The sequence below is a fragment of the Ochotona curzoniae genome, unplaced genomic scaffold, assembly GCF_017591425.1.
Source record: "Ochotona curzoniae isolate NIBS_2020 unplaced genomic scaffold, NIBS_Ocur_1.0 scaffold_4683, whole genome shotgun sequence".
NCBI classification, from domain to species: domain Eukaryota; kingdom Metazoa; phylum Chordata; class Mammalia; order Lagomorpha; family Ochotonidae; genus Ochotona; species Ochotona curzoniae.
The window spans coordinates 12507707-12534849 of record NW_024467121.1 but is presented as its reverse complement, the minus strand read 5'-3'; the positions used below and the strand labels follow the sequence as shown (position 1 = coordinate 12534849).

At 37.0% G+C, this 27143-nt stretch overlaps 2 protein-coding genes across 2 annotated transcripts in view; both read left to right on the top strand.

Moving 5' to 3' along the window:
- The window catches only part of LOC121148045 (prostaglandin-E(2) 9-reductase-like), a 296739-nt gene that overhangs the window by 44357 nt on the left and 225239 nt on the right, over window positions 1-27143 (top strand).
- LOC121148054 (aldo-keto reductase family 1 member C15-like) overlaps window positions 11792-27143 on the top strand; it is a 48334-nt gene continuing 32982 nt past the window's right edge. Inside the window, exons 1-8 of one of the 2 annotated variants that reach the window (XM_040968039.1) lie at window positions 11792-11927; window positions 14995-15162; window positions 16679-16795; window positions 17693-17770; window positions 18449-18571; window positions 20582-20691; window positions 22592-22757; window positions 26097-26180. In XM_040968039.1, the coding sequence (XP_040823973.1) occupies window positions 11841-11927; window positions 14995-15162; window positions 16679-16795; window positions 17693-17770; window positions 18449-18571; window positions 20582-20691; window positions 22592-22757; window positions 26097-26180 (933 nt within the window). In that variant the 5' untranslated portion in view covers window positions 11792-11840. Of the gene's footprint in view, window positions 11928-14994; window positions 15163-16678; window positions 16796-17692; window positions 17771-18448; window positions 18572-20581; window positions 20692-22591; window positions 22758-26096; window positions 26181-27143 lie in introns of those variants that run through there. The other variant, XM_040968040.1, reaches the window with a different exon arrangement.

Below are 27143 nucleotides of genomic sequence, written 5' to 3'. Positions count from 1 at the left end.
ATATTGTTATTGTTGTTTTTATTATTCATGTCATTAAACATGTATGAAATGCTTACATGTGTTTTAAACTGCACATGCATTTTCTCATTAAACTCCTCAAAATCTTTTGTGGATTAGCATTTGTTGTTACATCTCTGAAACCCACAACTCAGACTGTCCTTTCTGGGCTCCTCTGTTGCCTCAGTCAGAGTCACTCTGTACTGTAAGAAATTCCCAATGTCAGAGTACAGAAGGAAATGGCAGGTATCAGGTTTGCTTTAAAAAAAGACTTCTGTTGAGTGTGTTGTAAGTGAAAGTGTTTTTGAGAGAATTTCAATTATCCACTCTTTGACCTGGAAAGAGCTATTATTGAAACCACAGAATGAATCTTATTTTGAAAAGAAAAAAGAAGAAAAGAAGACTCAGGAGCATTAAACTTGTAAATTGGCCAAACTTATTTATCACCAAGTGTTCTGATAACCCATCCTCAGAATTCATCACTGTGAACTTAATAAAACATAAAACTCTGATCAACATGATTGGACCAATTTTGAGGTTTTTTGAAAGGGGTTGCCCCATAGTAGCAGAGATTAATATGCTCCAACTTAGTGGAACCAGGCATGAAATATTAACAAATGATAGTTGTTGAACAGAGACAGGTTTTCAGTAATAATGTGATTGCCCATTACAAGAGCAAAACCATGTGATATGAAATATCTAATACTTATTACTACTGTAATGAGCAGTGCCATTGGATAGAATATATATTTTCCACTTACAAGAATATAATATGCACCTAGTCTTCAAACAATGCCTTTTAACATTTTTAAAGTTACATTATCTAAATGTCCTCTAAATCTGACTCCTAAGGATTATTCAGTGATTTTGAATCATTACAGGAAAAAAGTAGAATGTCCCAGTGGGTGTGTTGTGAAATTTTCCGCCTCTCCATTCTTTGCTTTCTGGAATGAACTTACTACAGCACTTTATATTTAATGATTAAATTATAATCATTGGAAACGTAGGCGAGTCTTGTAAATGTTTTTTCGCGAGCTTTGAGCGAAGCAGACTCTAACTTGGTGACGTGAGATGAGTACTTAAATCTCGCTATGATATTTCACCTTCTCTGCCCTTCTCAAAAATTCTGATGATGATCAAAGGAAAGCCTCAAAAACCCTGGTCTATGAAGCAGCATGCTGATTTTAGTCATTTTAGAAGTTACAATGAAGAACTAGAATAAATTAGCATTTGACATTTTGCTCTGGATTAACCCAAAACTGAAGAGAAGATTAACTAAAAATCCCCAACCTGGATTAGGTTTCCTAATATGCAGAAATCTAATCACTAACATTGTACTGGTGGGAGAAATGATACACTTACTGCAACGACAAAAATCAAAAGCACAACACATCTTAACTTCATTCCTGAGCCCTCTAAGGGGTTAGGGTATAGTTGAATGACAGCTACTGTTGCCTTCTTCTTTTTTTTCCCACCAATGATCTGGTACCTAATTTTGTAGATGCTAAATTGAACTCCAGTCTGGTCAGGGATATATGACCATGGCAATTACTTTTTGTTTTGGACCTGGTGTTCCATGCGCAAAGGTACTTTTGAGACTTGGCCTAACTGTAAGACGTTTTTCTTTAATGGAACTGAATTGACTCGTAATGCTAAAGATTAAAACCTTTTAGAACAGACTGTACTACTTCCCCAATTCAATAAGGAACTTTTAGCAAATTGTTGCTTTGCTGTGCAAAAAAGCAAGTCAATGACACTTTTATCTAAAAGAAGGAAGCTGGGAGATTGTGGGAGTCAGATCCTATGCTATGTAGCATCTGAGTTGAATTGTTCAGGGAGGGGCCTAGTTTCAAAGGTTGGCAGATGGGGATAGCAAACCTTTTGATTTTAGAAGGTGGCAATCAAACTCTTTCAGAGGTGTGTGTAATTATTAACTGATAAATGAATCTATTGATTTGAGTTTATTGCTTGAAAGGGTGATTCAAAAAGGTAAATAATAGCCCAGGAGAGATATTTGACATACTAGTTCACTCACCAATGCTTCCAAATATGGTTGTAAGCTGGATAATGGGCAGGAACCCAGAACTATATCCAGAACTCCCTTGTTGGTGGCAGGAAGCCAAAACTTAGGCCAGCATCTGGTGCATCCCAGTTGTATCAGTGTGAACCTGGGTCTGAAGTGGAGACTAGAGTTAATATTTGGCTTTCCCCAATAGGATGTGGGTATCTCATTTGGGTATTTACCATTGTGTGATGAAACACCATCTCCAGTGTTGAATATTATGTCTCTAAATGCCAGTGGACATTGGGATTTTTTTTTAATTGATTACATTGCATTATGTGACACAGTTTTATAGGCACTGGGATTCCCCCCACCGCTCCCCAAACCCCCTCCCCCCATGGTGGATCCCTCCACCTTGTTGCATTACCACAGTTCAGATTCAGTTAAGATTCTTTCCTTGCAAGCATCTACTAAGCATAAAGTCCGGCATCTTATTGTCCAGATAAGTTCAATGGTTTCTTGGGGAGACCATCTCTGGTCTGAAGGTGGAGCCGGCAGAGTATCATCCCAATCAATTAAAAGCCCCGACATTACATCAGTAACAATTTATAACATTATGGAATTAGTTGACATAGTATTGAGTAACCAATATGTTAAAAGAGAAAAAAAGAAAGAACGCAAATTCTGAACCATATCCTGTGACTTCTACACTGACATTTTACTCATTGGTTTATATACAACCAGGTTGTATACACCTTAAAATGGCTATAGATTACTGTTCAGCTGTCTCATGTCTATTTTAATTTTAGTATTTAGCAATTTATAGCATTGAAGCATGATTTTGCTGAACCTGGCTGTTTTCAGGTAGTATAACTCTGTAACTCTAACAAAACATATGTCAACAGTTTAGGTGAACAGTTCTAGGAGGGGTGTGCAGAGAAATCTTCAATACCCTAGTGAGGAGTAACTAATCTTTGTGTCCCACCCAGTGAGTTATAAGTGCATTCCTGTTGATCATTTCCTGTCTGATTCCAAGCCTTCCTTGTTGTTCTCGGACATTGGGAATGTTAAGAACCCAAGCTTGCCATGCAGCTGAGTGTTCTTCCAAAGCATTCAAGAGAAGTAGCCTGAGTTCATGCCAAGCTTGAAATCCGGCAAGTCATTTCCATGATTTGTGATATTTGTCTACTCAAACAGAAGAAGCATGCTGGAGCCAGAAGGACAGTTAGCTGCCTACTAATGTGTAGACTTTAAGGGAGATGTTTCAATGCATCCATTCTCTGGGAGTGACTACATGCTCTGATTTTCCACTTACTCATAAACCCAATATTCCATTTAACTACTATAAGGCTCTAGGCCTGAGTTGGACAAGTACTAATTAATAAGGGATATTTCGAATGCAATGTATCAATAATATGAAAAAAAACCAAAGAAAATAAAAATTAATGCTGCAAAGAAATATTTCAGAAAAACAACTCTCCCTGTATTTAAATTACACCATTTTTTTCCTTTCAATTTTTATTTTATGATAAGTTCCATGGGCTGTGAGATTTTCCTTAACACCTCCCCGAAGTTCCTCCCCACTCCACTGCTTTTCCCTAAATTATTACAATAGTATAATCCTTCATAAGCAGGCATAAGTCCATCAGTCTGTCACTTAAGTGTGTTCTTTCAATGAGGGTATGGAGAATGGCAGAAAGCCAGCATCCTATTGTCAAGATCGTCACATTTGGATGTGATAGTCTCTATCACACAGGTATTATACATTCCCTTAAAGAAAAGTCAGAAAACAAAATCAGCAACAGGAATAAAATAATAATAATAAAATATACCAGGTTTCTGAATAGTAAAATTTTATGAGATCAAAAACTGAGGAATGATTTTATATATTCAAAAATTTTCAGTATAAATGTATAATCTGCCTCATTGGATATGACCCCTTTGTTATATTCTTTTTTGTGGCCATGTTTTGATAAAATAAATGCTGGCACAGAAACACTCACTTTGTAGTAACCAATGACATTTGGTTGAGAAAGATTGTATAAAAGGAATAAAAAATGTGGTCACGGATATAAAAAAATAATGCTAATTTCCAAAAAAATGAGGTATTATTTATTCATGTGAGAGAGACAGAAGCATCTTGCATCTACCACTTACCCTCTATATTAACTGATGGCTGTGACAGAGCTAAGGCCACATCCTGGAGCTGGGAAATCAAGGTAAGTCTTCTTATTGTGGTAGGGAGCCCATTTTCTTTGAGTCATCATCCTGGGGTTTTCATTAGCAAGAAATTGAAGAGTCTCGCTAGAGAGTGCCATTGAATACAGATTCAGTGATATGGGATAGAGTCTTAATGGCTAAGCAGAGTTAAGATTTATTGATTTTAATTGGAAAGTTAGATATACAGAGAGGACAGACAGAAAGAAAGACCTTCCATCTACTGATTCGCTCCCCACGTGGCCACAACAGTCAGTTGGAACTGAGCCAACCTAAAGTCAGGAGTCAGGAGCTTCCTGTAGGTCTCCCACTCAGATGCAGTGTCCCAAGTCTTTGGGCTGTCCTTGGCTGCTTTCCCAGGCCACAAGCAGGAAGCTGGATGGGAAGTGGGGCTGTCGGGAATAGAACCCATACCCTAATGGGATCCTACTGCATGCAAGGCGAGGTTTTTAGCCACTTGGCTAATGGGCTGGGCCCTCTGCCAAAGTTCTTATGATCTAAGCAAAAAAATTGCACCTCAGGGTGAATTAATCATACAGTTTTTATTCTATTAGTCCTGGTAATGCAAAGAAAATATTTTCATCTTGTCAAAGAATCTTAACTGTGTGTATTTCTGTGTGCGTATATGTTGTCGGATATCCTAACTGAAGGCTTTTTTTTGCTGTTCCTCTGCATAGTACCAATGCTAGGATGTTTGGCCTGTGTTTTTATCTGCTAGAAATCAGAGCCAAAGCACAAGCATGAAATATCTTCTTTGGTTACTAATGTAACCATGAATCAAAAAATGATCTTTTATTACCCAAAATGTCATGATTTCTTATAGCATGTGTAAGAGAGATGAAAATTTGCTAGTTTCGGTAAATTTATTTTTTTAAAGACTTATTTATTTTTTATTGGAAAGGGCGATATACAAACAGGAGAGACAGAAAGGAAGATATTCCGTACAGTGGTTCACTCCCCAAGCAGCCACAACAGCTAGAGCTGAGCCAATCCAAAGCCAGGAGACTCCTCCGGGTCTCTCATGTGAGTGCAGGGTCCCAAAGTCTTGGGCTGTCCTCGACTGCATTCCCCGGCCAAAGGCAAGGAGCTGGAAGGGAAACATGGCCGTGGGGATTAGAACCAGCACCCATATGGATGGGTGCGTTCTAGGGGCAAGGAATTTAACCACTACGTTATCACGCTGGGTCCAGTTTCAGTAAATTTAAACCATGACAATTTCTGATCATTAACTGTCACCTGGAAGACATAAATCAGGCAAAGAGATTAGGTACAGGTGAGTATAATGTGTAGGAATAATTATTAAGAAGGATGAAGAAAAAAATTCTAGAAATTCACTCCTGGGCAATAGTTGGAATGGGCTCTGTGGATACATGTCAGATGAGGCATGTTATTACTGGCACATGGCGCACATTAGGCTGAGAAGAATTTAGGAAACTTAGCTCAAGATTTCCTCATAACAGCATGGCTGATTCAATTGTCATGCTATCTCCTGCAGAAGAAAAAAACAAAACAAAAAGGTCCACACTGCCTCTATAAGCCTATATGACCACAAACCCAGTATGTGTCATCATGTTTGCTTAGCTTGTTGCTCAACTTACTTTGAAGGACAGGCAGGGATTGTTTGTTCTATAAAAGGAAATATTAAGACAAAACATTAAAGCTGCTCAAAGCCTACTACGAAAACTCCTTTTAAGAACATTTCCCTCCTACTGCACTCCTTGTTCCAGCACACCTGCTTGCTAAGTGTGACCATTCAAAAATGCTTCTATTTCACCAATCGTAACTTAAAAAGAAAACACTGTTGACTCACAACCCCAAAAGACATTGATGTAGTGTTAAAGTTACTAAAACCCGTAAGTGCCTTGATGCATTTGTGACTTTGATATAGGGCGTCTGTGTCTTAACTACTAGACCAAAAATACACAGCTACTACACTTTTTAGTTTGTCTATTTTTCTATGATACAGATTTACAAGCATAACAAATGATTTCCTCCTCCTCTCTCCTTTTCCCACTCCTATTCTTTCCCCCCAGGTTATTATAATAGCATACTCATTAATTTCTCTGTTGCAAGTTTACATTTCTGATATATAAATCTGTCCTGACCTGAAAAGTACAGGAAATGGTATAAAACATATTAATCTAATCTATAGTGTAATTATAAACAATAATGACAATTTTATTACTTGGGAGTAAAGTAAAAATGGATACATACAATTTTCTGTAACCAGCTAATCTATCTTGAAGCAATTATTCTTTTGTGCTCTTCTTTTTGTAATTGCTTATTAGAGAGAACATTTGATATTTGTGTTTGGCTCAGGGGCTTATTTCACTAAGTCTGATGGTCTTTGGGTTGGTCAATTTTGTGCAAATGGTAAAATTTCCTTCTTTTCATAGCTGAGTAGTAGTCCAGGAGTGGGGTCATTGGTTCACATTGTAGATCTCTAATCTCCACATTGACTTTCCTGGGGGTTGTACCAGTTGACATTCCCATCATTAAGTGGATTAGGTACCCTGTGTTTGCACTTCCTCAGCAGCAATTATGTTGATTTGTGCATGTAGCCATTCTCCCTAGGGTTAGGTGAAGCAACATTGTGGTTTTTAGTTGCATTTCCCTGAAAGCTGAAGATGCAGAGCATTTTTTCGGGTTTCTTTTGAATTTCATTATTTGAAGGATATCTCTCACATTCTTTTTGGTTTCTTTGTTTTACTGTTGTTGGATTTTTAGAGTTTTTTAGAAATTGTGGATATTAATCGTCCATCTGTTGTGTTTTCTGTGAATTTTCCTCCCATTCTGTTGGGTTTCTCCTCTCTTTACTGATATCGTTCTTGTAGTATAGAAGCTTGTAGGATGATAAAGTCTCATTTGTTTTTTTTTGCTTTAGTTGGCTGTGCTTTTGGAATGTTATGTAAGACATCATTGCGTATAACTAGTTCTTATAGAGTATTACTGATATTTTTCTGTAATGTTTTATTGATATCAGGTTATAGGTTTAGGCCCCGTATTCATTTAGAGCTGAAAATTGCAAAAGGTGAATAATATTGGTCTTGTTTTTGCTTCTGCAAGCACTTATCCATTTGTTTCTGTTTTGTTCCATTGATCTTTTTTTTGTGCCAGTACCAGGCTTTTTTCATGACTACTGCCCTGTATTAGATGTTGAATGGAAACATGTTGTGTCATTCTGATATTGTGATACCTGAAGCTTTGTTTTTATTGTTTAATAATGCTTTAGCCATTCAGGATACTTGTTATTCCACATGAATTTTAGTATTTTTTTGTTCTCTGTGAATAATAGCATTTGTGTTTTCATTGGAATTGGATAGAATCTGAGGTTACTTTGGCTCTATGGACATGTTAATAATATTGGTTGGACTAATTCATGAACATTGACAACTTCTGTACATTTTTGATATCTTACTTTTTTCTTTAATGTTTGTGATTTTCATCCTAGATATAGCTTTTTTTTCTAGGTCTGGTTTACTATGAGAATTGAACATTTTTGTCCATATGGTTAACGGGAATGATCCTATGTGTTCTATCTCAGCCACGGAATTGTTTGTATATTCTAAGGCCATTGAACTCTGTGCACTGATTTTGTAGTTTGCAAGTTTGCTTTATTGCCTCTGAGTTACAGTAGTCTTACTTGATTCTTTTGCTTCCCTTATAGTGAAAATCCTAAATAATGTATGGGGGATACTTTGACTTCCTCCTTCCCAATGTGTTTTGATTCCTTTTTCTTGGCAAATAACTCCAAGTAGAACTTTTAGTACTGTATTTTAAAATTATTATTTTGTTTTGTGATATAGTTTAATAGGCACTGGGGTCTCCGCTTCACCTCCCCAATTTCTCTCCCCTTTGCACTGATCTCCTCTCCAGGTTTACAATGGATGTTGTTCATGAACCTTTGCAAGCACATCATGCTGCCACTGAGATGTCTCCCAACAATGTAGGCATGGTCAATGTTGGTGAGTCCAACATCCTATCACCAGGACATTTTCAGCCATTTTACTGTGAGTCCAGCCTTGTCCCATCCTAATTTGAGTAGAGGTGGTAAGAGTGAGAATCTTTGTCTATTTCCAGATGTTCCAGATGTGTCTCCATATTTCCCCATTAGCTAAAATGCTGAGACTGTGTGTTTTAGATGGGGTCTTGATTGTTTTGAGGAATGACCCTATTTTTTTCAAACGTTAATTTATTTTCTTGCAAAGTCAGATACATAGAGAGGATGGGCGATAGAGAGGGAGATCTTCCATTTGGTGCTTCACTCCCCAAGTGACCGCCACAGCTGGTGCTGTGCCGATTTGAAGCTAGTAACTGAGAATTTCTTCCAGGTCTTCCACGTGGGTGCAGGGTCCCAAGATTTTGGGCCATTCTCAACTGCTTTCCCAGGCCACAAGCAGGTATGGGAAGCAGGGCTGCAGAATTAGAACTGGCGCCCATTTGACTTCCTGGTGTTTTTAAGGCCATTATACTGAGCCAGGAATGACCCTTTTATGCCTAATTAGCATGATGGGATGTTGAATTTTATTGAATACAGACTCTGCATCCATTTAGATAGCTATATATCCAGTGTTTTGATTTCTGTATCACATTTAATGATTAATTTATGTTGAATCATCCCTGCATACCAGGGATAAATTTTTCCTGGTCTGGATGAAAGATCTGATGTATTGTTGGATTCAGTTAGCTTGTATATTCTTGGATTCAGTTAGCGGGAATGTAAAAATGAAAATTGTTCTACAGTTCTCCTTCTCTGTTGTGTGTCTTTTCTAGTTTATTAATTTAGGTGGATGTTAGTTTCACAAAGGGAATTTTGGAAGATTGCCACCCTTTCTGTTGTTTTGAATAGACTGACAAGAATTGTAATATTCTTCTTTAAATATTTGGTAGATTTATCAGCGAGTCCTTCTGATGTTGGCCTTTTCTTAGTTGGGAGAATGTTTAATAGTGATTCAACCATATTTCTAATTATTGATGTGTTTCTACTTTTAAGATCCTCATGACACAGTTTCAGAAAATTGTGTGTCCAGGAATTTATTCAATTTTTCTTGAATTTTCAATTTAGTTGTTTATAATCCAGTGTAGTGATTCCTAATGATTATTTGTATTTCAGTGGTATCCATCGTATATATTCACCTTTATGTCCGATTTTATTCATTTAGGTCTTCTTCTCTTGCCTTTAGCTACTTGGGCCAAGTGTCTATTAATTTTGTCAATGTTTCCAAACAAATCAGCTGTTTGATTACTTGATAACTCAGGAATTTAGAAGAATGCTGCATGCACCTGTTAGTTCCCTATTTGCTAAGCCCACATATAAGGGCTAAGTTTTACCAGCCCTTATTTTTAATCCTCCACTAAACAAGCAACATGAGTCTACTCCATTTGGGGCTAGGCTGTGCAGTCACGATTGTATAATCTTGCCGTCATCCAACATGGTTTCTCACATTGCATCTGGTCTCTCAGTTATTGGAAATGCCACTTGGTACTCCAGATCCATATTTCACATGACCTCTCTAAGGGCTGCCTGCATGGCACTTTCTGATTGCTGAACAGGAACTGAAGGAGACAAGGAATCATCATGGATAAATGTGAGGGAAGGGAGTAGCCATTCTTCCCTGTTCTGCCTAGTTCTATTGCGCTCCCCTCTCAGCAGAGGAAGCAGGACCAGCCTTATGTGAGCCCACAGAGAGAATGGGTGTGAAGGCAAACTCTCTGCCTGCTGAGGAACCTTGCAGCTTTCTACCTACAGTTGTCTACATCTGAGTCCTCCCTGTGGGAAACCAAGGGTTCTACTCGAAGAATGTAAATCAGAACTCTAACGAACTTTTCTTTGAAATATTAATTTTCAGTCTCTAAACATCTGTTTAATGTTGGTAATAATTATTATTTACTTTGTATACTGAAGTCTTTTACATTACTGTGGCTAAAATTTTTTTTTTCCCAACCACAAAACTCACAATTGTGTCTGGGAATGTTTTGTGATTTTTTTTTCAGTCATCATTATCTGCACTCTTTTTTATTTTTCACTTTATTTCTTACTCTGCACACACAAAAATTATTTTTCTCTTCTTGTTCCTGTCCAGGTGTCACTTACCATAACCCAGTTGGCACAAGCCTGTGTGAAGAGAGAAATGATGTATGGTATATAGAATTTTATGACTTACATATATATGAGAAAAAGTAAAAAGTTATAGAAATGAAGGGCTGAGCTTCCTTTCTAGGAAGAAAGAGAGGAAGAGGAATCCCATTGGGATCATACAAGTAGTTTTTATTTTCATAGTCAAGGTCTCAAAGTTCTCTTTTGAAGTGGCAGTAGTTAAGTTGGCACCCCCATTCCCAATGCTACCTTTCCCCTGACATCAGCTGATCTTCATGAGTCAGCAGGAGGAGGAGAAAATGACTGCTTATGGAGCTTGCAAGATATGTGAGCTCCTTTACCATATTAAGTCATCTGCACCTGTGTGTTTTGGCCTTTAGCAACTGCTGATTTACATTCAGTATACCCTAGTGGACTTTGTATCCTAATTATTCAGTTCAGATTTGCATCAGTGCTACCTAGTCTGTTGAAATGTGCACTGAATTCTTCTGAAAATATTGAGTCGAAAGAGAAGAATAGAAATTTCTGAATGAGAAATTCTGTATATTTCTTGTATTTGCCATACTTTGTTAGCTATGTTAATGGAAGTTAACACAAACAGCCAATGGTAAAGAACACTCATAGACCTGGTTGCAGTGGTGCATATAGAAACCTTAAAGTGTTCCACACAGCCAGAGCTCATTTACAAAAACAAAACAAAACAAAACAAAACAAAACAAAAACAACAACCAAAACCCAAAATCAACCCCCCCCCAAAAAAACTAACAAGCAAAAAATCATGTTTATTGCTAAACTCAGAGTAGCTGATTTTTAAATTATATATTTTCAAAAGATTGACTCTGATGTATTGCATTCTCAAAGTTTTTGGAGTAATGATTATGTATCATCTTCGACTGAGCCCACCGCCCAAAGTGCACAAAGTCAGTCACTGACATCCTATTGGGAGGGAAAACATTCATTTATTGCAAAGTATACGAGGACTAGCAGGTTATCTGTTGAACAAGTCCCTGTTTCCCCAGATTATCAGCTTAAAGAATGAAGTAGAAGTTAGATGTACATGCTCAGCTTGTGTCCAAGATCCTGGTTTGTCTGTGCTGCTAGTGACCTCCCCTCAGTTGGTCAGTGAGACTGTGTCCTTTCTGGAATGATGATGATGACAAAATATGCTCTAGTCAATGTGACAGCTATATGCAAATGTTCATTACATCTTGCCTTTTAAGGATGTCCCAGAAGAGTAAATCCTCAAGATAAGACTGAGCATCAAAGTTTAATCTGTTGAAAACAAAGAAATAAACAGGGATCTCAGGAGTCTAGAGATTCAAATCTTCTAGTTCAATTTGCATACTTCCTCAATTCAGTGAGCTGACTTCTGTAAGTGCCTAATTAGCTGTGTGATTCATTGAACTAAGGAACCAGGCTAGGCTCCACCCAACTTAGATTGGTATAAATAAAGCATGTTGGAGGCTTGTCCTACAGTTGTTTCATAGGAAAAGGAAAGTGAAACAGTTTATTTCAGCGTGGAGAAGGATGGATCTCAAACACAGTCGTTCTGTGAAGCTGAATGATGGGCACTTCATGCCCAGGCTTGGATTCGGCACTGCAGCTTCTGGAGATGTAAGTAAACCTGAGGGGTCCTGAGTCACTGAGTGTTGATGTGCTTGGAATGGCTGTTAACAAATTGTAACGTTTACATGCTGGAAAAGTTGATGGATTAGAAGTGACCGTCTGGGCTCCTATTTCTCTCTCTCTCTACCTGTCTCTTTTTTTTTTGTCAAAGAGATTCTTTATGCATCAGTGTGACAAGAGTTGACTCTGGATATTCAGAAGTAGAGAACTGTGGGTAGATGTTGATTATTATTTTTATTATTATCTAACATGCATGAAATCCTTACTTGTGTTTTTAACTGTGCATGTATTTTCTCAGTGAATTCACCAACAACTTTCCTGGGTGAGCACTCATGGTTGCTATTTGTTACATTTCCAAAAACCACAGCTCCAGTTGCTCTGTGTGTGCTTTTCTGCTGCCTCACTCAGAGTCAGTCTGCTCTGTTAGATGCTCCTGGTTGTCAAAGAGCAGAGGAAGAAATGACAGGTAACAGGTGTGCTTTATAGCAGAGAAGTTTTGCTGAGCATGTTGGTACTGAAAGTGTTTCTGAGAGAATTTCAATCATTTAATCTTTTGACATGAAAAAGCAACTATTATTTTACTCTTAGGAAACAAGACTTATTTAAAGAAAGAAAGAAGACGACTTGGGAGCATTAACAAAATGAACAACACCTCTTATTTTCTTTTCTGAACTATTGAGATTAGAGTATAGATGAATGAGAGTGTTTTGCTTTTGTTGATACTCAAGTTATCCTTGTGTTCCCAGCTCTTTTTTCAGCAATAATCAGGTAGATAATTTTGTAGATGACAACCCAGCTCCAACAAGACCATGGGTATATGCCCATGGTAGTTACTTTTGTTTTGGTCCTGGAGTTAAAAGGGCAGAGTTTTGGAAACTTTAAGAATATAAAATGTTCTCTGTAAGGGAAACAAAAAATTCATAATAATAAGGTTTAAAACCTTTTAGAGCAGGCTGCACTGCTCCCTCAATTCAGTGAGATATTTTTGGCAAATGATTGCTTTGCTGTGCAAACAAGCAGGTCAATTGCACTTTGATCTAACAGAGGGAAGTTGACAGACTGAGTAGTCAAATCCTATGCTATGTAGCATCTGCATTCAACAGCACAGGGGTCTAGTTTCAAAGGTTGGCAGATGGGGATAGCAAACCTTTTGATTTTAGAAGGTGTCAATCAGACTCCTTCAGGAAGTTGATTTAAATATTAACTGATAAATCAACCAATTGATTCAACTCTAATATTTGAAAGGGTGACTCATAAGGGTAAGTAATAACCCAAGAGAGATGTTTGACGTATTACTTCACTTACCAATGCTTTCAAATATGGTTGTAAGCTGGATAATGGGCAGGAACCCAGAACTATATCCAGAACTCCCTTGTTGGTGGCAGGAAGCCAAAACTTAGGCCAGCATCTGGTGCATCCCAGTTGTATCAGTGTGAACCTGGGTCTGAAGTGGAGACTAGAGTTAATATTTGGCTTTCCCCAATGGGATGTGGGTATCTCATTTGGGTATTTACCATTGTGTGATGAAACACCATCTCCAGTGTTGAATATTATGTCTCTAAATGTCAGTGGACATTGGGATGTTAAGAACCCAAGCTTGCCATGCAGCTGAGTGTTCTTCCAAAATATTCAAGAGAAGTAGCTTGAGTTCATTGCCATGCTTGAAATCAGGTAAGTCATATCCATGATTTGTGATATTTGTCTACTCAAATAGAAGAAGCATGCTGGAGCCAGAAGGACAGTTAGCTGCCTATTAATGTGTAGACTTCAGGGGAGATGTTCTAAGGTATTACTGTAGGAACAGGGGTATTATTCTGAAGGCTCCTTAGAATGATAGGATGAAATTATAAAATACTTCGCAAGGTTACCATTTATATGGGTTAGTTATCAGAAAGTCTTCCGAAGGGTTATTTTATGGGAATCCACAAAAAGACACAATTGGAAATTTTCATACCCGTTATTACTCCTTGAGCATTATGTAGGGAAAAATTAGAATTGCTGTTCCTCAACATCCAAGCAAATAATCTACATGAGGAACTGATGATGGAAATGATTAATGGAGATTCCCGGGGGCCTAATTAAAAGAAAAATGAGATGAATTTATCTACTTTTAATATTAAATTTGTCCTCATCCTATGCTTCATTTAAATCTGCTCAGGTGTATCTTTCTGTTTTCTGAAGGCCCCTTTTGTTCTCCAGGGTACCTTAGACTGCAACTGTCTTCTGGATTTAGCTTCAAAGCAACATTCTCTTTAATGTATTTCATTTTGTACTTTCATAGCTTGGCTTCCTTATTTAATGATACATTTCCTGAATGGTATATGTGATGCTTATTTTCTTATCTGTTTCCTGTACTTATTTTCTACATGAAGAGATCTTGTAAAATATTTGGTTTTGCATATTTTGTGAAGCATTTCCATAGCTTAACTTACTACTTGTATAGTTATTGGCAGTCTCTCACTCATTTTCTCTGATTCCTCCTGCTAGCAAGGAAGATGATCCTCTGTCCATGGCTAAATCAGTGGCACCTCATGGACTATTAGACTGCTAAGCACACATGAACTACTCAAAAATTGCATGTAAACCAAATGTTGCATGAGACAATTTGAGGAGAGATGATTTAACAGTAATGAACAAATTGACTAGCACAGAGAAGAAGGATGTGAGCTAGGGCTCATTTTCAATTATTGGGCACAAGCAGAATCACAGATGCTATAATGATTGTGTAAGTGTGTGTGTGTGCAAAATATTTCTTTCCTTCTGATTGCCTGAACAAATTTATCTCAATATTGGATGCTCTCCTCAAAGCCATTTTTGTATCATTACTTCTCATTCAGTAAGACTTCATTTCATGTGGCTGCTCATTTCAACAGTTTCTCCCAGAGACGAGATTACATTTTATCTTAGTAGAAATCTTAGAGCACTGTTCTATTACTGAGATATTCTATCAAGGGTATGTGAGTGGCATCAGCAGCAACAATGAGAGGAAATGTTACTGAGGAAATAACAATTCCTGTTTGTGTGCATATCATTAACTCTCTCGTTCTTGTTTTAGGTTCCAAAAAGCAAGTCCTATGAGTTCACCAAAGTGGCCATTGATGCAGGTTTTCGTCACTTTGATTCAGCATTTATATATGGAAATGAGGAGGAGGTTGGGGCAGCTATTCGTGAGAAGATTGCTGATGGGACTGTGAAGAGAGAGGACGTTTTCTACACTACCAAGGTACAGAAACTACAGAACACTGTCAGTTTTTATATGGTGTTATGGAAGCAAAATGTTCACCATTTGAGTGCTTTCTTTCTTACTCTTGTGGAGGCAGATCACAGAAACAGAAAAGCAAAGGCTTGCTTTTGACAGATGTGGCATGATCTGATTTGCCACTTTCCATTTCAGCATAGTGACTCAGGTTCCCACTGTTCTAATTCCAGTGTTTCTTCCTTCTGGTAACCCGAGAGCCATCACACGATGGCTTAGCTATGTGTCATTGCTTCTGATTTTTGATTGGACTAACTCTGGAATTTTGATGAGTCTATGAATAGAGGGAATCTTTCTCTGTGTCCTTCTCTTTCCTTTCCATCTCTCTTTTTTTTCTGTTTCTGTCTCACCTTCTTTCTCTCTGTAACACATAAAATAAACCTTTTGAAAAATAATATATTATCTTTTCTTTGTTCAGAAGTGCATTAGACATGAGATGCAGCTTTTCAAAGTCTTGGAAAGTCATTCAAGATTTATTTACACTGTTTGAGTTCAAATACCTATTTATTGAGTGAATTTACTGAGTGACTAAATATCAGTTTCTTTTTTTTTTTAAAGATTTATTTTTACTATATTTTCATTGGAAAGGTGGATATACAGAGAGGAGAGACAGAGAGGAAGATCTTCTGTCTCATGATTCACTCCCCAAGTGAGCGCAAAGGCCGATGCTATGCCGATTTGAAGCCAGGAGCCTCTTCTGGGTCTCCCATGCGGGTGCAGGGTCCCAAAGCTTTGGGCCGTCCTCGACTGCCTTCCCAGGCCACAGGCAGGGAGCTGGAAGGGAAGCGGGGCTGCTGGGATTAGAACCAGCGCCCATATGGGATCCCAGGCGTGCAAGGCGAGGACCTTAACCACTGCGCCACCGCGCTGGGCCCAAATGTCAGTTTCTTTAAACTTTAAAAAAATTGTCCTAGAATATGTCTTGTGCATTTGAGCTATTATGTTGAAAAGAGAGTTACAGTGTAAGATCTTTAATCCTTATCACTGAAATGCAGAACATTGATGCATTTTGTCAGTGGGAAAGTCACTTTTAATGTATAGACTGCTGAGTTCTCTTTAGCTGTATCCTAAGTATGTACGCATTAGTTGAATTTGTTTTAGAATATGAATTACTTAACAGGGTAATTTCTGAAGACAGATTGTCCAGGATAGTGGATTGCATTTCCCCTTGTCTTTCATCTGAATTTTTCAGTGGGTAATTACTTTTCATTTTTTTGACAGTTGCTTTCTCTACTCATTCTGTTTTATTTACTGTTGTTAATACATTCACTCAAATAAATCTTGGTATATTATTAAGCATCTGGGGCATAATGAATATCATAAATTTAGCTTGTTCTACTTAATAATAGATAGATCCTTCAATAGTAATTGATCTTTCATAGTGCACTAATACTCATCACTCAATGTTCAAAATTGGTGTCTGATTTTAGCACCTAAATGAATTAAATCATAAGGCAATTTTTATATGTCTTTGTTGTTGCAGCTTTGGGCTACACACTTTCGCCCAGAATATGTCCGTCCAGCGCTAGAAAAGTCACTGAAGAAACTTCAAATGGATTATGTGGATCTTATCATCATGCATCTTCCAGTTCCCATGAAGGTAAGCATTTGGTTTTCTTTGTTGTGTGTTGCGTGTTTTCACCAGTGTTATTACTAAATGCATATGAGGCACCAGCTTGATTACCCCTGTTTCCGTTGACAAATGTAGATTTTAAAGATTGGATTAAAATTGTTACATGACTTCACTCTTCTAGTTAGCTGAGGCTCATCACCATTAAGACTTTTCATTCCTATTGCCCATCTTTAAGAAAGGTAGAAGTTTAGAGAGATCACTGCTTCTACCTCAAGCAGTAGAGTGTTCCACCCTGTGAGTTGTTGTCTCCAGTACAGACCCATTTACATTACAGTCCTAAAGAATGTTGAGTAGCTAAAAATTCATAGACACAATGAGCATTTCCATTTCTGAAGATACAGACCTCTCCCACTTGCACTTCTTCTCTCAATGCTGTGAGGGGTCACCTGGATGGTCTGCATGTACAGTCAGGCTCCTTTAGGCTTTCTCCATTTGATCTCTCCTCAATGTGAGTGTGAGCTGAGCACATCTGAAAGTTTCTGTCTGTGAGGTTGTGTATTTATCAACTGGAATTAAAATTCGTTGATTTGAGGTTCTAATTAGTAGTTTCCTCCAAACCAGATTGAGCTTGGGAGACAAAAATGACTCAACTGGAGGATAACTCTCTCTCCTGAACTTTAGGATTTTAGTTGCCATTGCAGATCATTATGGTCTGTTGTCTATTTTCTCTTAGAAAATTAAGATTTTGTGTTTTTTCTTCATATTCCTTTTAATAAACATACATGCACATGTAACTCATACACACTTCAGTGAATCACAATTTCCAGAATGTGGTGTGACCAAGCTATGTAGGCATATGAAATGTCATGTAAGAAACCATTTTCACTTTGTCTTTATTATTATTATTATTATTGTTATTTCCAGCCTGGGGATGAACTAATACCAATGGATGACAAAGGACAATTTATTTTAGATACAGTGGACCTTCGTGACACATGGGAGGTATGTAATGCTACAGATAATGGCAGACATTGTACAAGAATGTAGGAAACATGTAATGAGGTCTAAGAAGAGGAGGATTTTTGTTCCAGTGATGTCTGACCTCAGACATAATATGAGACATCTGTGTAATTCCTTTATTCCTGTCTGTAATGTTAGGGAGTTACACAATATTACTTTTGAGGGCTTCAAATATTTTAATTTCTTTGAAGTTATATTTTATTTACTTGAACAACAGAATGAGAGGGAGACAAGGAGAGAAACAGATCTATCAGCTAGTTCCCCTCCCAAAAAGGCCACAATAAATGGATCAGTCATGCAATTCAAGATTTTGAAAGTCCAGTTAAATTTCTCACATGGGTTGCAGCAGCCTAAGTATTTTGTGTCATCTTCTGGTCCTTCAGCAGGTGCTTCAGTGGGGACCTGAATCTGTAGGAGGGCACTCAGGTTACAGAAGTGTTCTTGGAATTTGATGCTGGTTTCATAGTTGGTGGCTTAGCACTACTGTTGTCCTCATGTATTCTCAGTCACAACTGAGAATACATGACATGCTATAATATAAATTTTGTTTCCTCAAGATTGTATACATGTTAAAATTATTTCTAGGTTTCATAAATTCTAAGCGTGGATGAAAAAACAGAGTACAGCTAACATGTAAATATACATTTCCCACTTCCCCAGGCTCTGGAGAAGTGCAAAGATGCAGGATTAACCAAATCCATTGGGGTGTCCAATTTCAATCACAAACAACTGGAACACATACTGACCAAGCCAGGACTCAAGTATAAGCCTGCTTGCAACCAGGTAAATCTTAAACCCACAGGGCCTTCTCTACATTCCACTCCTCACAGTCTTCTTTCTTAATGCACACATCTCAGGTCCATGGCTTGATATCTAGTGTAATGACTGATCATTCATTTCATTACAGTATGAAGTATCAGGTAAGGGCTAAATTGTGTGGCGTGAGAGAGGCATGATGTCATTAATCAAAGCTAAGTTTCAGGCTCCTGTGTGGCATTTCAACGTGTTTATTGAGTTGACATCTGTCAGTGGTAGACTCCACAACAAGCAAATGTTCTGGAATGGAATGAAAGACTTTGGAGGCGCTGCTTGTTGAATGATGAAAAATAAACTTATAGAAATGTATTAGATCTCCTAGGTAAAGGGATATAATAAAAACTAAGACAGCCAAACTTACTCTCAAGGGCCAAGGAGGCAAAACCAAGGAAGCAAGTAGATAAACCTGATTTGCTACATAGGTAGAGAGAAATGAGGAAGAGGGAGAGAGTGGTATTAGGCCTCAGGTGTCTATCCTGATGACAATGGTAAATGGTTGAGTTTATGGCATGGAGAAGGGGGAAACCAGACAGACACTTAAGAATATTGAGAGCATGTTCAAATTAAAGCAAAGGAAAGAAAAGCAAGACAACATACAAATAATAGTTTAATATATATTTAGGAATACCCAGTACTGCAAATTAGCACAAATTGTTGATGCTACTTCAAAGTGCATACGCTTTCAAAAATGTGATAGTTATATAAAAAAAACCCACTCCAATATTTACACAATTTGTCTTAGGTATTTACTATTGGGGATCTTCTTACACAAAATTGAATTAGGTAAAAAACTCACAACCTAATATTACATATATATCAGCATTTCAGTAATGTTTTAATTTCTGCTATATAATCAGATTTGACTGAGAACATTTTAATATTATTTTCAAAGCACACCTCAGAATTACATGCTATGCTCACACTATTTGTGAAGCTACAAAGAGAAATCAGTTCAAGGAGTCTAATATCTAAAGAAGTTGTTGATTCACCCACAGAAAGCTTAGGGAATGATCTAGAATTCTAAGATAATGTTGTCAAGGCAATCACTTTTCTTCATACTGTGTTCTGTGCTGTAGCAAAAATGGCTTTAGAGATGCATGGGCTGTAAGTCTCCTAGTTTGTACATGATAAGAGTGAGGATTCTCTGCAATGGTGGTAAAGATGGAGCAGAAATTTTCCATTTCCTTTATAAACATTAGTTTTCAATTAAGCTAAGTTACTAACTATGATTTTGAGGTGTCATTGAATATCATGAATACAAATATAAGATTGTATGAATTACTACGAAATGACTAGAGGGATAGTGATAATGATGTAAACAGAGCAATCAACCAGCAGTCATTGCTTATGTTTCTGGAACAGATAAACATGGCCAGGTGGAAAAAAAGCACCTGGGACACCATCCAAGTCTCCCACATGACTGTAAGGGGTCAAGGATCTCATCCATTTCTCATTGCTCTCCTGGGTACATTATCAGGGAGTTGGCTGGTCAATGGAGCTAAAAGGATCAGCTCCTTTGTCCCTGAACTTCAGGACACATGGTTTTTTGCCTTTAATTTCTATACTTTTAATAGGCAGATGCTTTTTCAAGTCTCTTTCCCATGCCTCATTCAGTTTTCTTTCTAAAATCAAAGCATTCTAACACTAAATTTGTAGGTTTTTTGCTAGGATCATCACTCATGCAAACAAAAAAAATTATATTAGCAGAAAATGATATTTACATTAATAAAACAAAAAAATAAGAATAAATTTGTTTCATTCATTTGGCATCTTCTGAGAATAGGAGATAATCAGAAGGTTCATAGGGAAATAATATGCTTAATGATGCAGTACAAACACTAATGTAGTTATAAGTAGAGACGGATGTAAACAGAGAGATTGGCTTTTAGGTTACAGTTCCCTCAAGCAGTTTACATGTTTCCTGTGATGCTGGCTCATGTATTCTAATATCATTTGCTCTTGACATGTTTGTTACAGGTGGAATGTCATGCTTACCTGAACCAGAGCAAGCTTCTGGAGTACTGCAAGTCCAAGGACATTGCTCTTGTTGCTTACAGCGCCTTGGGGTCACAAAGAGATCCAAGCTGGTAAGGAGAATATGAAACAGTTAACCTGTGCTGCAATTCTATTGATAATGAGACAAGATAAAACTTAAAATATAAGTGGAAGATAGTGTGGTGCAATTCCAATGTACAAACACTGTGGTTCAGTGTTTCCAAACACAGAGAAACAGAGAGAGGAAGAGTGAGGTAGAACGAAACACACTCAGAGAAAAATTTCATCTGCTCTTTCACACCTCAAATCCTCTCATATGCTACACAGTCCAACACCAGGAGTCAAGAGTCCATTTGGATCTCCCACATGGGTGTCAGGGATCACAGTACATGAGCTCTTATGTTCTGCTTTCCTAGATGCATACACATGATTCTCACTCAGGAGCAGAGCAGCCTGGATTTGTTCAGCAATAGGATATGGAAGGCGTCCAAAGCAGTGACTTACCACACTGCACTATCGGCATTGTATGTTTATGATTCAAAGAAAGTTCCAGACAGATGGACTGAATTTCCACCTCTTGGTCACTCTCCAAACACCCACAATAGCAGAATGGCTGGTCAGAGACAGGAAGTGGGAAATGAATCTCAACTCTGCAACAGAGCAGCAGTTTTCTGGTATTTTTGTCACTTCAGATTAAGTTTTCCTTCATTGGTACATTATATGAAAGCAGTTTTATATACGATCTTGTTTTCAATTTCTGTTGTGCAGAAATTCAGTGAAATTCATGGAAATAGTCACAAGGATCTGTAGTTCTTTCTATTTTACAAAAATTCTCCCTTATTTGTTGCTAAGTGGATAGTGGTCAAATACTAAGTGGATGATTCTAAAATAAGTAATTTGGTGTATTTATTCGTAAGTATTTATTCATTGTTAGAAAAGAAATTAGGAGAGAGAGAGGAAGAGAGAAACATTGAGCTAGGCCAGACTGAAGCTCAGAGGCAGTGACTGTTCCCAAGTTACTGAAATGGGTTGCTGGAGCCCAAGTATTAGGCTACCATCTAGTGGCTGGCTCAAAGCAGGCACATTTAATAAAGGATATGCATATTTCAAGAGATGACTTATCCCAGTGTTTCACAATGCCTGTCCCTGAGTTTTTACATTGTGTATTATTCTGAGTAATGAAATCTGGTACTCCTCCTTTTTCTTTGAGTACTGACATTATAGGATCTACCCAATGGTCATTTAATATTTGTCTAGGTAATCAAGTCAAGTGTCTTTACACTGAGTACTTGTCTTTCCATCATTCCTATTTGACTTATAATGATCTACAAGGACAATAGTAATGATGCTGAAATTTATATTTGTCCAAGTGGACCTATGAATTGTTTCCTTTAGGTAAACTTGTAAAAAGCTTTATGCTTAGCAAGGAAAGGAAAAATAATATTCTGATATTGCAATCTTCTTTAAGAATGAATTCCCTGATGTAATTTGCAATATAGAAACAACAAATGTCTGCTAGTTTTGCTGTTCCACCTCTGCATGCAAAAGTGGTAGCTAACATGCATGATAATACATAAAGACAATATAAGAGATATTAGGTTTGTGCATGTGTATATAAAAAAAAACTATATTTCTAGCTCTATCTTGCTTTATAAGCATTTGTAATTCAGTAAAATCTGTGATTCCAGACATCCATTGTGTATTTTGGAAGTAGATATTAAAGAATAGCCACAACACATAGGGGATCATTACAATGCTGCAAAAGTTTACACTATGGGCATACATATTATAATGATCTATTAACCTTTGATGTGCAATTGGTTCTAGTTGCTGCCAAGCAAATGAATCACATGAATTCTTGTGAAACTGTTTTCTAACTATACCATATTGTACCTATTCCTGCCAATTCTCGAGGCAATTTAAGTGAAGTGGTCAACGCACTCTAAATTTTCCCTCTTGTATGCTTTGTATCTGTGTGTATTTTCACCCTAGGGTTGATCAGAACAGTCCGGTTCTCCTGGAAGACCCAGTGCTGAAAGCCATTGCCAAGAAACGTAACCGAACACCAGGTCAGGTTGCTCTGCGCTACCTCCTGCAGCGTGGGGTGGTGGTCCTGGCCAAAAGCTTCAATGAGAAGAGAATCAAAGAGAACATGCAGGTAAAGACTGAGCTGTGTCTCTCAAGTAGTGTGCTTGCAAACTGCAACTTCTGGATGAGAGCTTGTGGCACATCTCAGATTCGTCATGCATCTCTCCCCAGGGTACTATGAGGGCAGATTGCTAGGGTAGAAAGAGAACACCAAAATAGTCATCATAAAGTATTGTCTCAAACCTAGGTTGATGCCTCACTAATTCTGTGACAACAATCTTATTTCAATTTTGAATTTTTGTTACTGTGTTTTTTGAGTTCTTCCATATAGTAAATTTTTTAAGGGTCTTGGGTCTTCAACTTTCCCATCTGAACTCTTACTTGTGCTCAAGGTTGTATAGGATTAGTTTTTACTGAACTCTGATGATTTTTTTTCCAGGCTCACCATTCATCCTCCTCATTATCACAGTAGTATAGTTTTTAGTAACAGTTGCATATTTAACATTATAACTTTTTAATATGTCATGACACTGTAGGCAAAGGTAAAAGTGGAGAATCTAGTTCTACTGTCCAGGTGTACTTAACTGTTTCAGTGTGAATTCCTTTTTGGAAGTAGAGATGCCTGCTACAATGCAGTTTCACTTCCTGGTTGCCATTATACAGTCCCCCTAATTGAATATTTGCATATATGTGTTTACCTGTATATCTATTTGTTTTGTATTTTGCGTGAAGGTTGCCTTATAACATGGAGAACATGCATGATATTTGTCCTTTGGGACTGTCTTATTTTAGTTAGTCTAAGGTCTCCAGTTTGGACTATTTTGCTTCAAATGGCAGAATTTTCTTCTTTTTCATGGCTCAGAAGTATGCCGTGGAGTAGATCGATTGAACTTTTGGGTTGTTTATGTCTTTGTTGACTTGCAGTGCAATAAATACGGGGTTTTAAGCTGCTTTTGCATATGCAGGTTTCATGTATAAGTATAGCTACATATATTCATATATATTCCTAGGGGTGGGTGGTTGGGTCCCATGGTGCATCAATTTTCAATCATGTTAGCATTCCCTATACTGACTTCCATAATGGCTGAGTTAAGCTACATTCACAGCAACAGTGAAAATTAGTTTCTTTATCGCAAATTAATGCCAGGAATATATTAGATTTCCCAATTTAGCCAATATCACTAAATTTAGGTGAAATCTCATTGTGGCACTTATTTGATTTCTCTGGAGCTAGGGAGATTGAGGCATTTTTCATAAATCTGTTCACTATTTGAATTTGTATTTTTGAAAATGTGTGGTATTTCCTTCTTCCATTTCTTCACATGGTGTTTGATTTGTTGTCTTTGAACTTTTGATGCTCTTTGTTATTTCTAGATATTAGTCCAAATCAGTTTGCACTGTGCAATTATTTTTCTACCATTCTTTTGACTGTTTTAGCTTTATGTATTATTCCCTTTGCTGTACTGAGGCTGTGTAATTTGGTGTAGTCCTATTTGTTTGTTTTGGCTCTGACTGCCTCTGCTTTTGGTGATTATTCTAAAAATTCTTTACTTATGTTTATCTTGCAGAGTGCCCCCTATATTTCCCTGTAACAGTTTGATGGTTTTTGGGTGTAGATTTTGTCCTTGCAAAATTAGAACTGATTTTTGTATTAATAGAAATGTTCATGAACTGGCTTTTAAATGTGCAAACTGGTATCCAATTGTCCCAATAGCATTTGGTGAAAAGACCAAGCTTTTGCCTTGTGTTATTTTCAGTTCTCTTATTGAAGATTATATGCCCTTACATGTGTGGGCTAACATCAGGAGTTTGTTGTTCTGTTCCATTTATCTTCTCAATGAAATAACTCCCTCTATTTTATCATCTTTTTCCTGAAAGACAGTTTGTTAAGAAGGAAACTAGATACATGCAAATGTTTCTGTATACACATTCAGACATTAGATCAAGAAAATGTCGTAATTTTGCTTTTAGTCTATTAAAAATGTTGATAACTCTTCTAAAAGTTAAAATTACAGGTAAACTCTTGCAAATCAGTTTAATATTTTGAAAATGGTGCCAAAAGCATATTATTTAAAATGTATTTGTATGACTCCCTGAAGTATGAATTGAACTAATAATCTTAGGAGAAATTCACCAAGCAAATGTCATTAAAAACATTGTGGAAAATAATTTTATTTTGTGTATTTGACTTGTCTGGTAAAATATTTTACTATGACAGCCATAAAAATTCTGGAGCTCATTTTGAAAATGTAGAATCAACAAATAAGTGATTTGTTAGTTAGATACATAACACAAGTGAGGGAATTAATGATATAAATAATACATAAATGAATATATATAAATGAGAGGAAAGAGAAAAGAGAATTAATTAATAGCTACATGCAGAAAGATAGATACAATGTTCAGTATTCTTATATGTAATCTATACGTGGCAATAAATGTATCTTTATTATATAATATATGTAGCATATCTTCATTATATATCTATATAACACATATATGATATAATATACTAGTTTATCTAGCATACTATATGTTATATAGCATATCACACAATTTTTATAATGTATTATATGATATACAATATATAACATATGATGTATTATATTATAAATGGAATTTGTATCAATACTATATCAATAATAATATAGCATGATATACCATAATAATGGATAATGCAGAGTATTAATAATATTGCATATTATTACATATACAGTGCTTCTATATTTTATATACATATACATAAATTATATAATTCATAATTTAATTGAATATATGTTTTTAAATTAAACTATCTATATCTATATCTGTAGAATTATGGTCACTGCTCTTTTTATTAAGTGGGTACATAATACAAATAAAATCAAGGTTGGACTTTACTGAGAGACATTTTTTCAAAAGTAGGAATTCTCAAATATAACATATGTGTCTGTAATAACAATTCAATAGCATGAAAGAGCAAGCATCTTGCAAATGGACATTGGAAGGAGTGACGTGAAGGAACAATAGTGTCAAAGTGTTGCACAAGCAATGCTTCTCAATAAAGCCAACAGATTCTTGAGGAAACATTGTTGTGTCCTCCCTGGTATGTTTCCAATAAAGGCCAGGTCAAGTTGAAGGGAATGGAAAGGATCATCTTTGCTGTGTTCAAAGATGTAGTAACATTGCAACATTGGGGAAAACTGCTTTTTCTACACAGCAAGACAGGGAGGTTATAAATGATATGTCTCAAAGCACAAGTAGCAGATATCACACATAAGAGATCTCAGGCTGAGTTTACCTGGAAAAAGAGGATGGAAATGCTTTCTCCAAGGACATCATTATCACTGTTGTAGTCAGAAACCTTCTCATTACCACTTAGAAGGAACTTCTATGGAGACATCTTAACATGGTTCTTTCATCCCTTCAGATTTTTGAATTTGAATTGACTGCGGAGGACATGAAAGACATTGATGGAATCAATAAAAATCTCCGGTACACTACATTACAATAGTAAGTGACACAAATATGTTTTACACAAGCTGTTCATTGTTGCACAAATGCTCAATTGAGAATAATTCATCCCAGAGCAAGGAAGACAGATCTGGCCTAAAGAATAACTATGAACCAGCATCTTTTCTATAGACATTTCAAGAAAAAATTCCTCTCTGATTCAAAGATGAGGCTTATAACTCAAGACAGATCATAAGCAAAACTGCCAAGGCTTGCATCATTGCAAATCCCCACATTGTTTCCCATCTGTGCCACAGGCACTTTGTTCAGGGACCTCTGCCCATTAGACACAGAAAGCACAGGGCTTAAAACTCCTAATACATTTTAATTCTCCAAAATGATCTAACTATAATGCATATTAAAGATGAAAGAGCACATAGTAATGCATATGTAGTAATAAATGGACCTGATTTTCCTTTCTGGATATATTCAGCCAAAGTAGAATAGCTTTCTAAGGAGGGTAGATCCTTAAAAGCAAATATCAATGTTTCATAGGAATGTCTTAGTGACCCCTCTCTGTACTTTCTAACTTAAGAGTCTAGTGGTGTTTCTCCCAGATGTGGTATTCCCTTGCCTCCAGTCCTTCCAAAATGATCTCTTCCTTAGCCTTCTTACCCTCATCTAACTCTCAGGTCCCCAGTGATTTTATCTCCCAAGGTGAATAGTGAACAGATCATGAATCTAATTAGTCCAGGAGTGCATATACCAAGAGAAGATGCACTGGTATTTCCATGAATCCTGAAATCAAGCGTTATTCATGTGTAATGTTTGTCCATCAGTCTTAGGGAGTGATGACATCCCTTGAATTTCTTTTTAGTCATAAAGCCATCATTCCACTGAACTATCTCAGGACTGACTCATAGAGCCAATATTGCAGTTGGCCATGGAAGGGCTTGTGGTCTGAGACGAAAGAAACAGTTAATAATAGCTTTTGAAAAGGAATTGATCAATCAAATAAACTAAA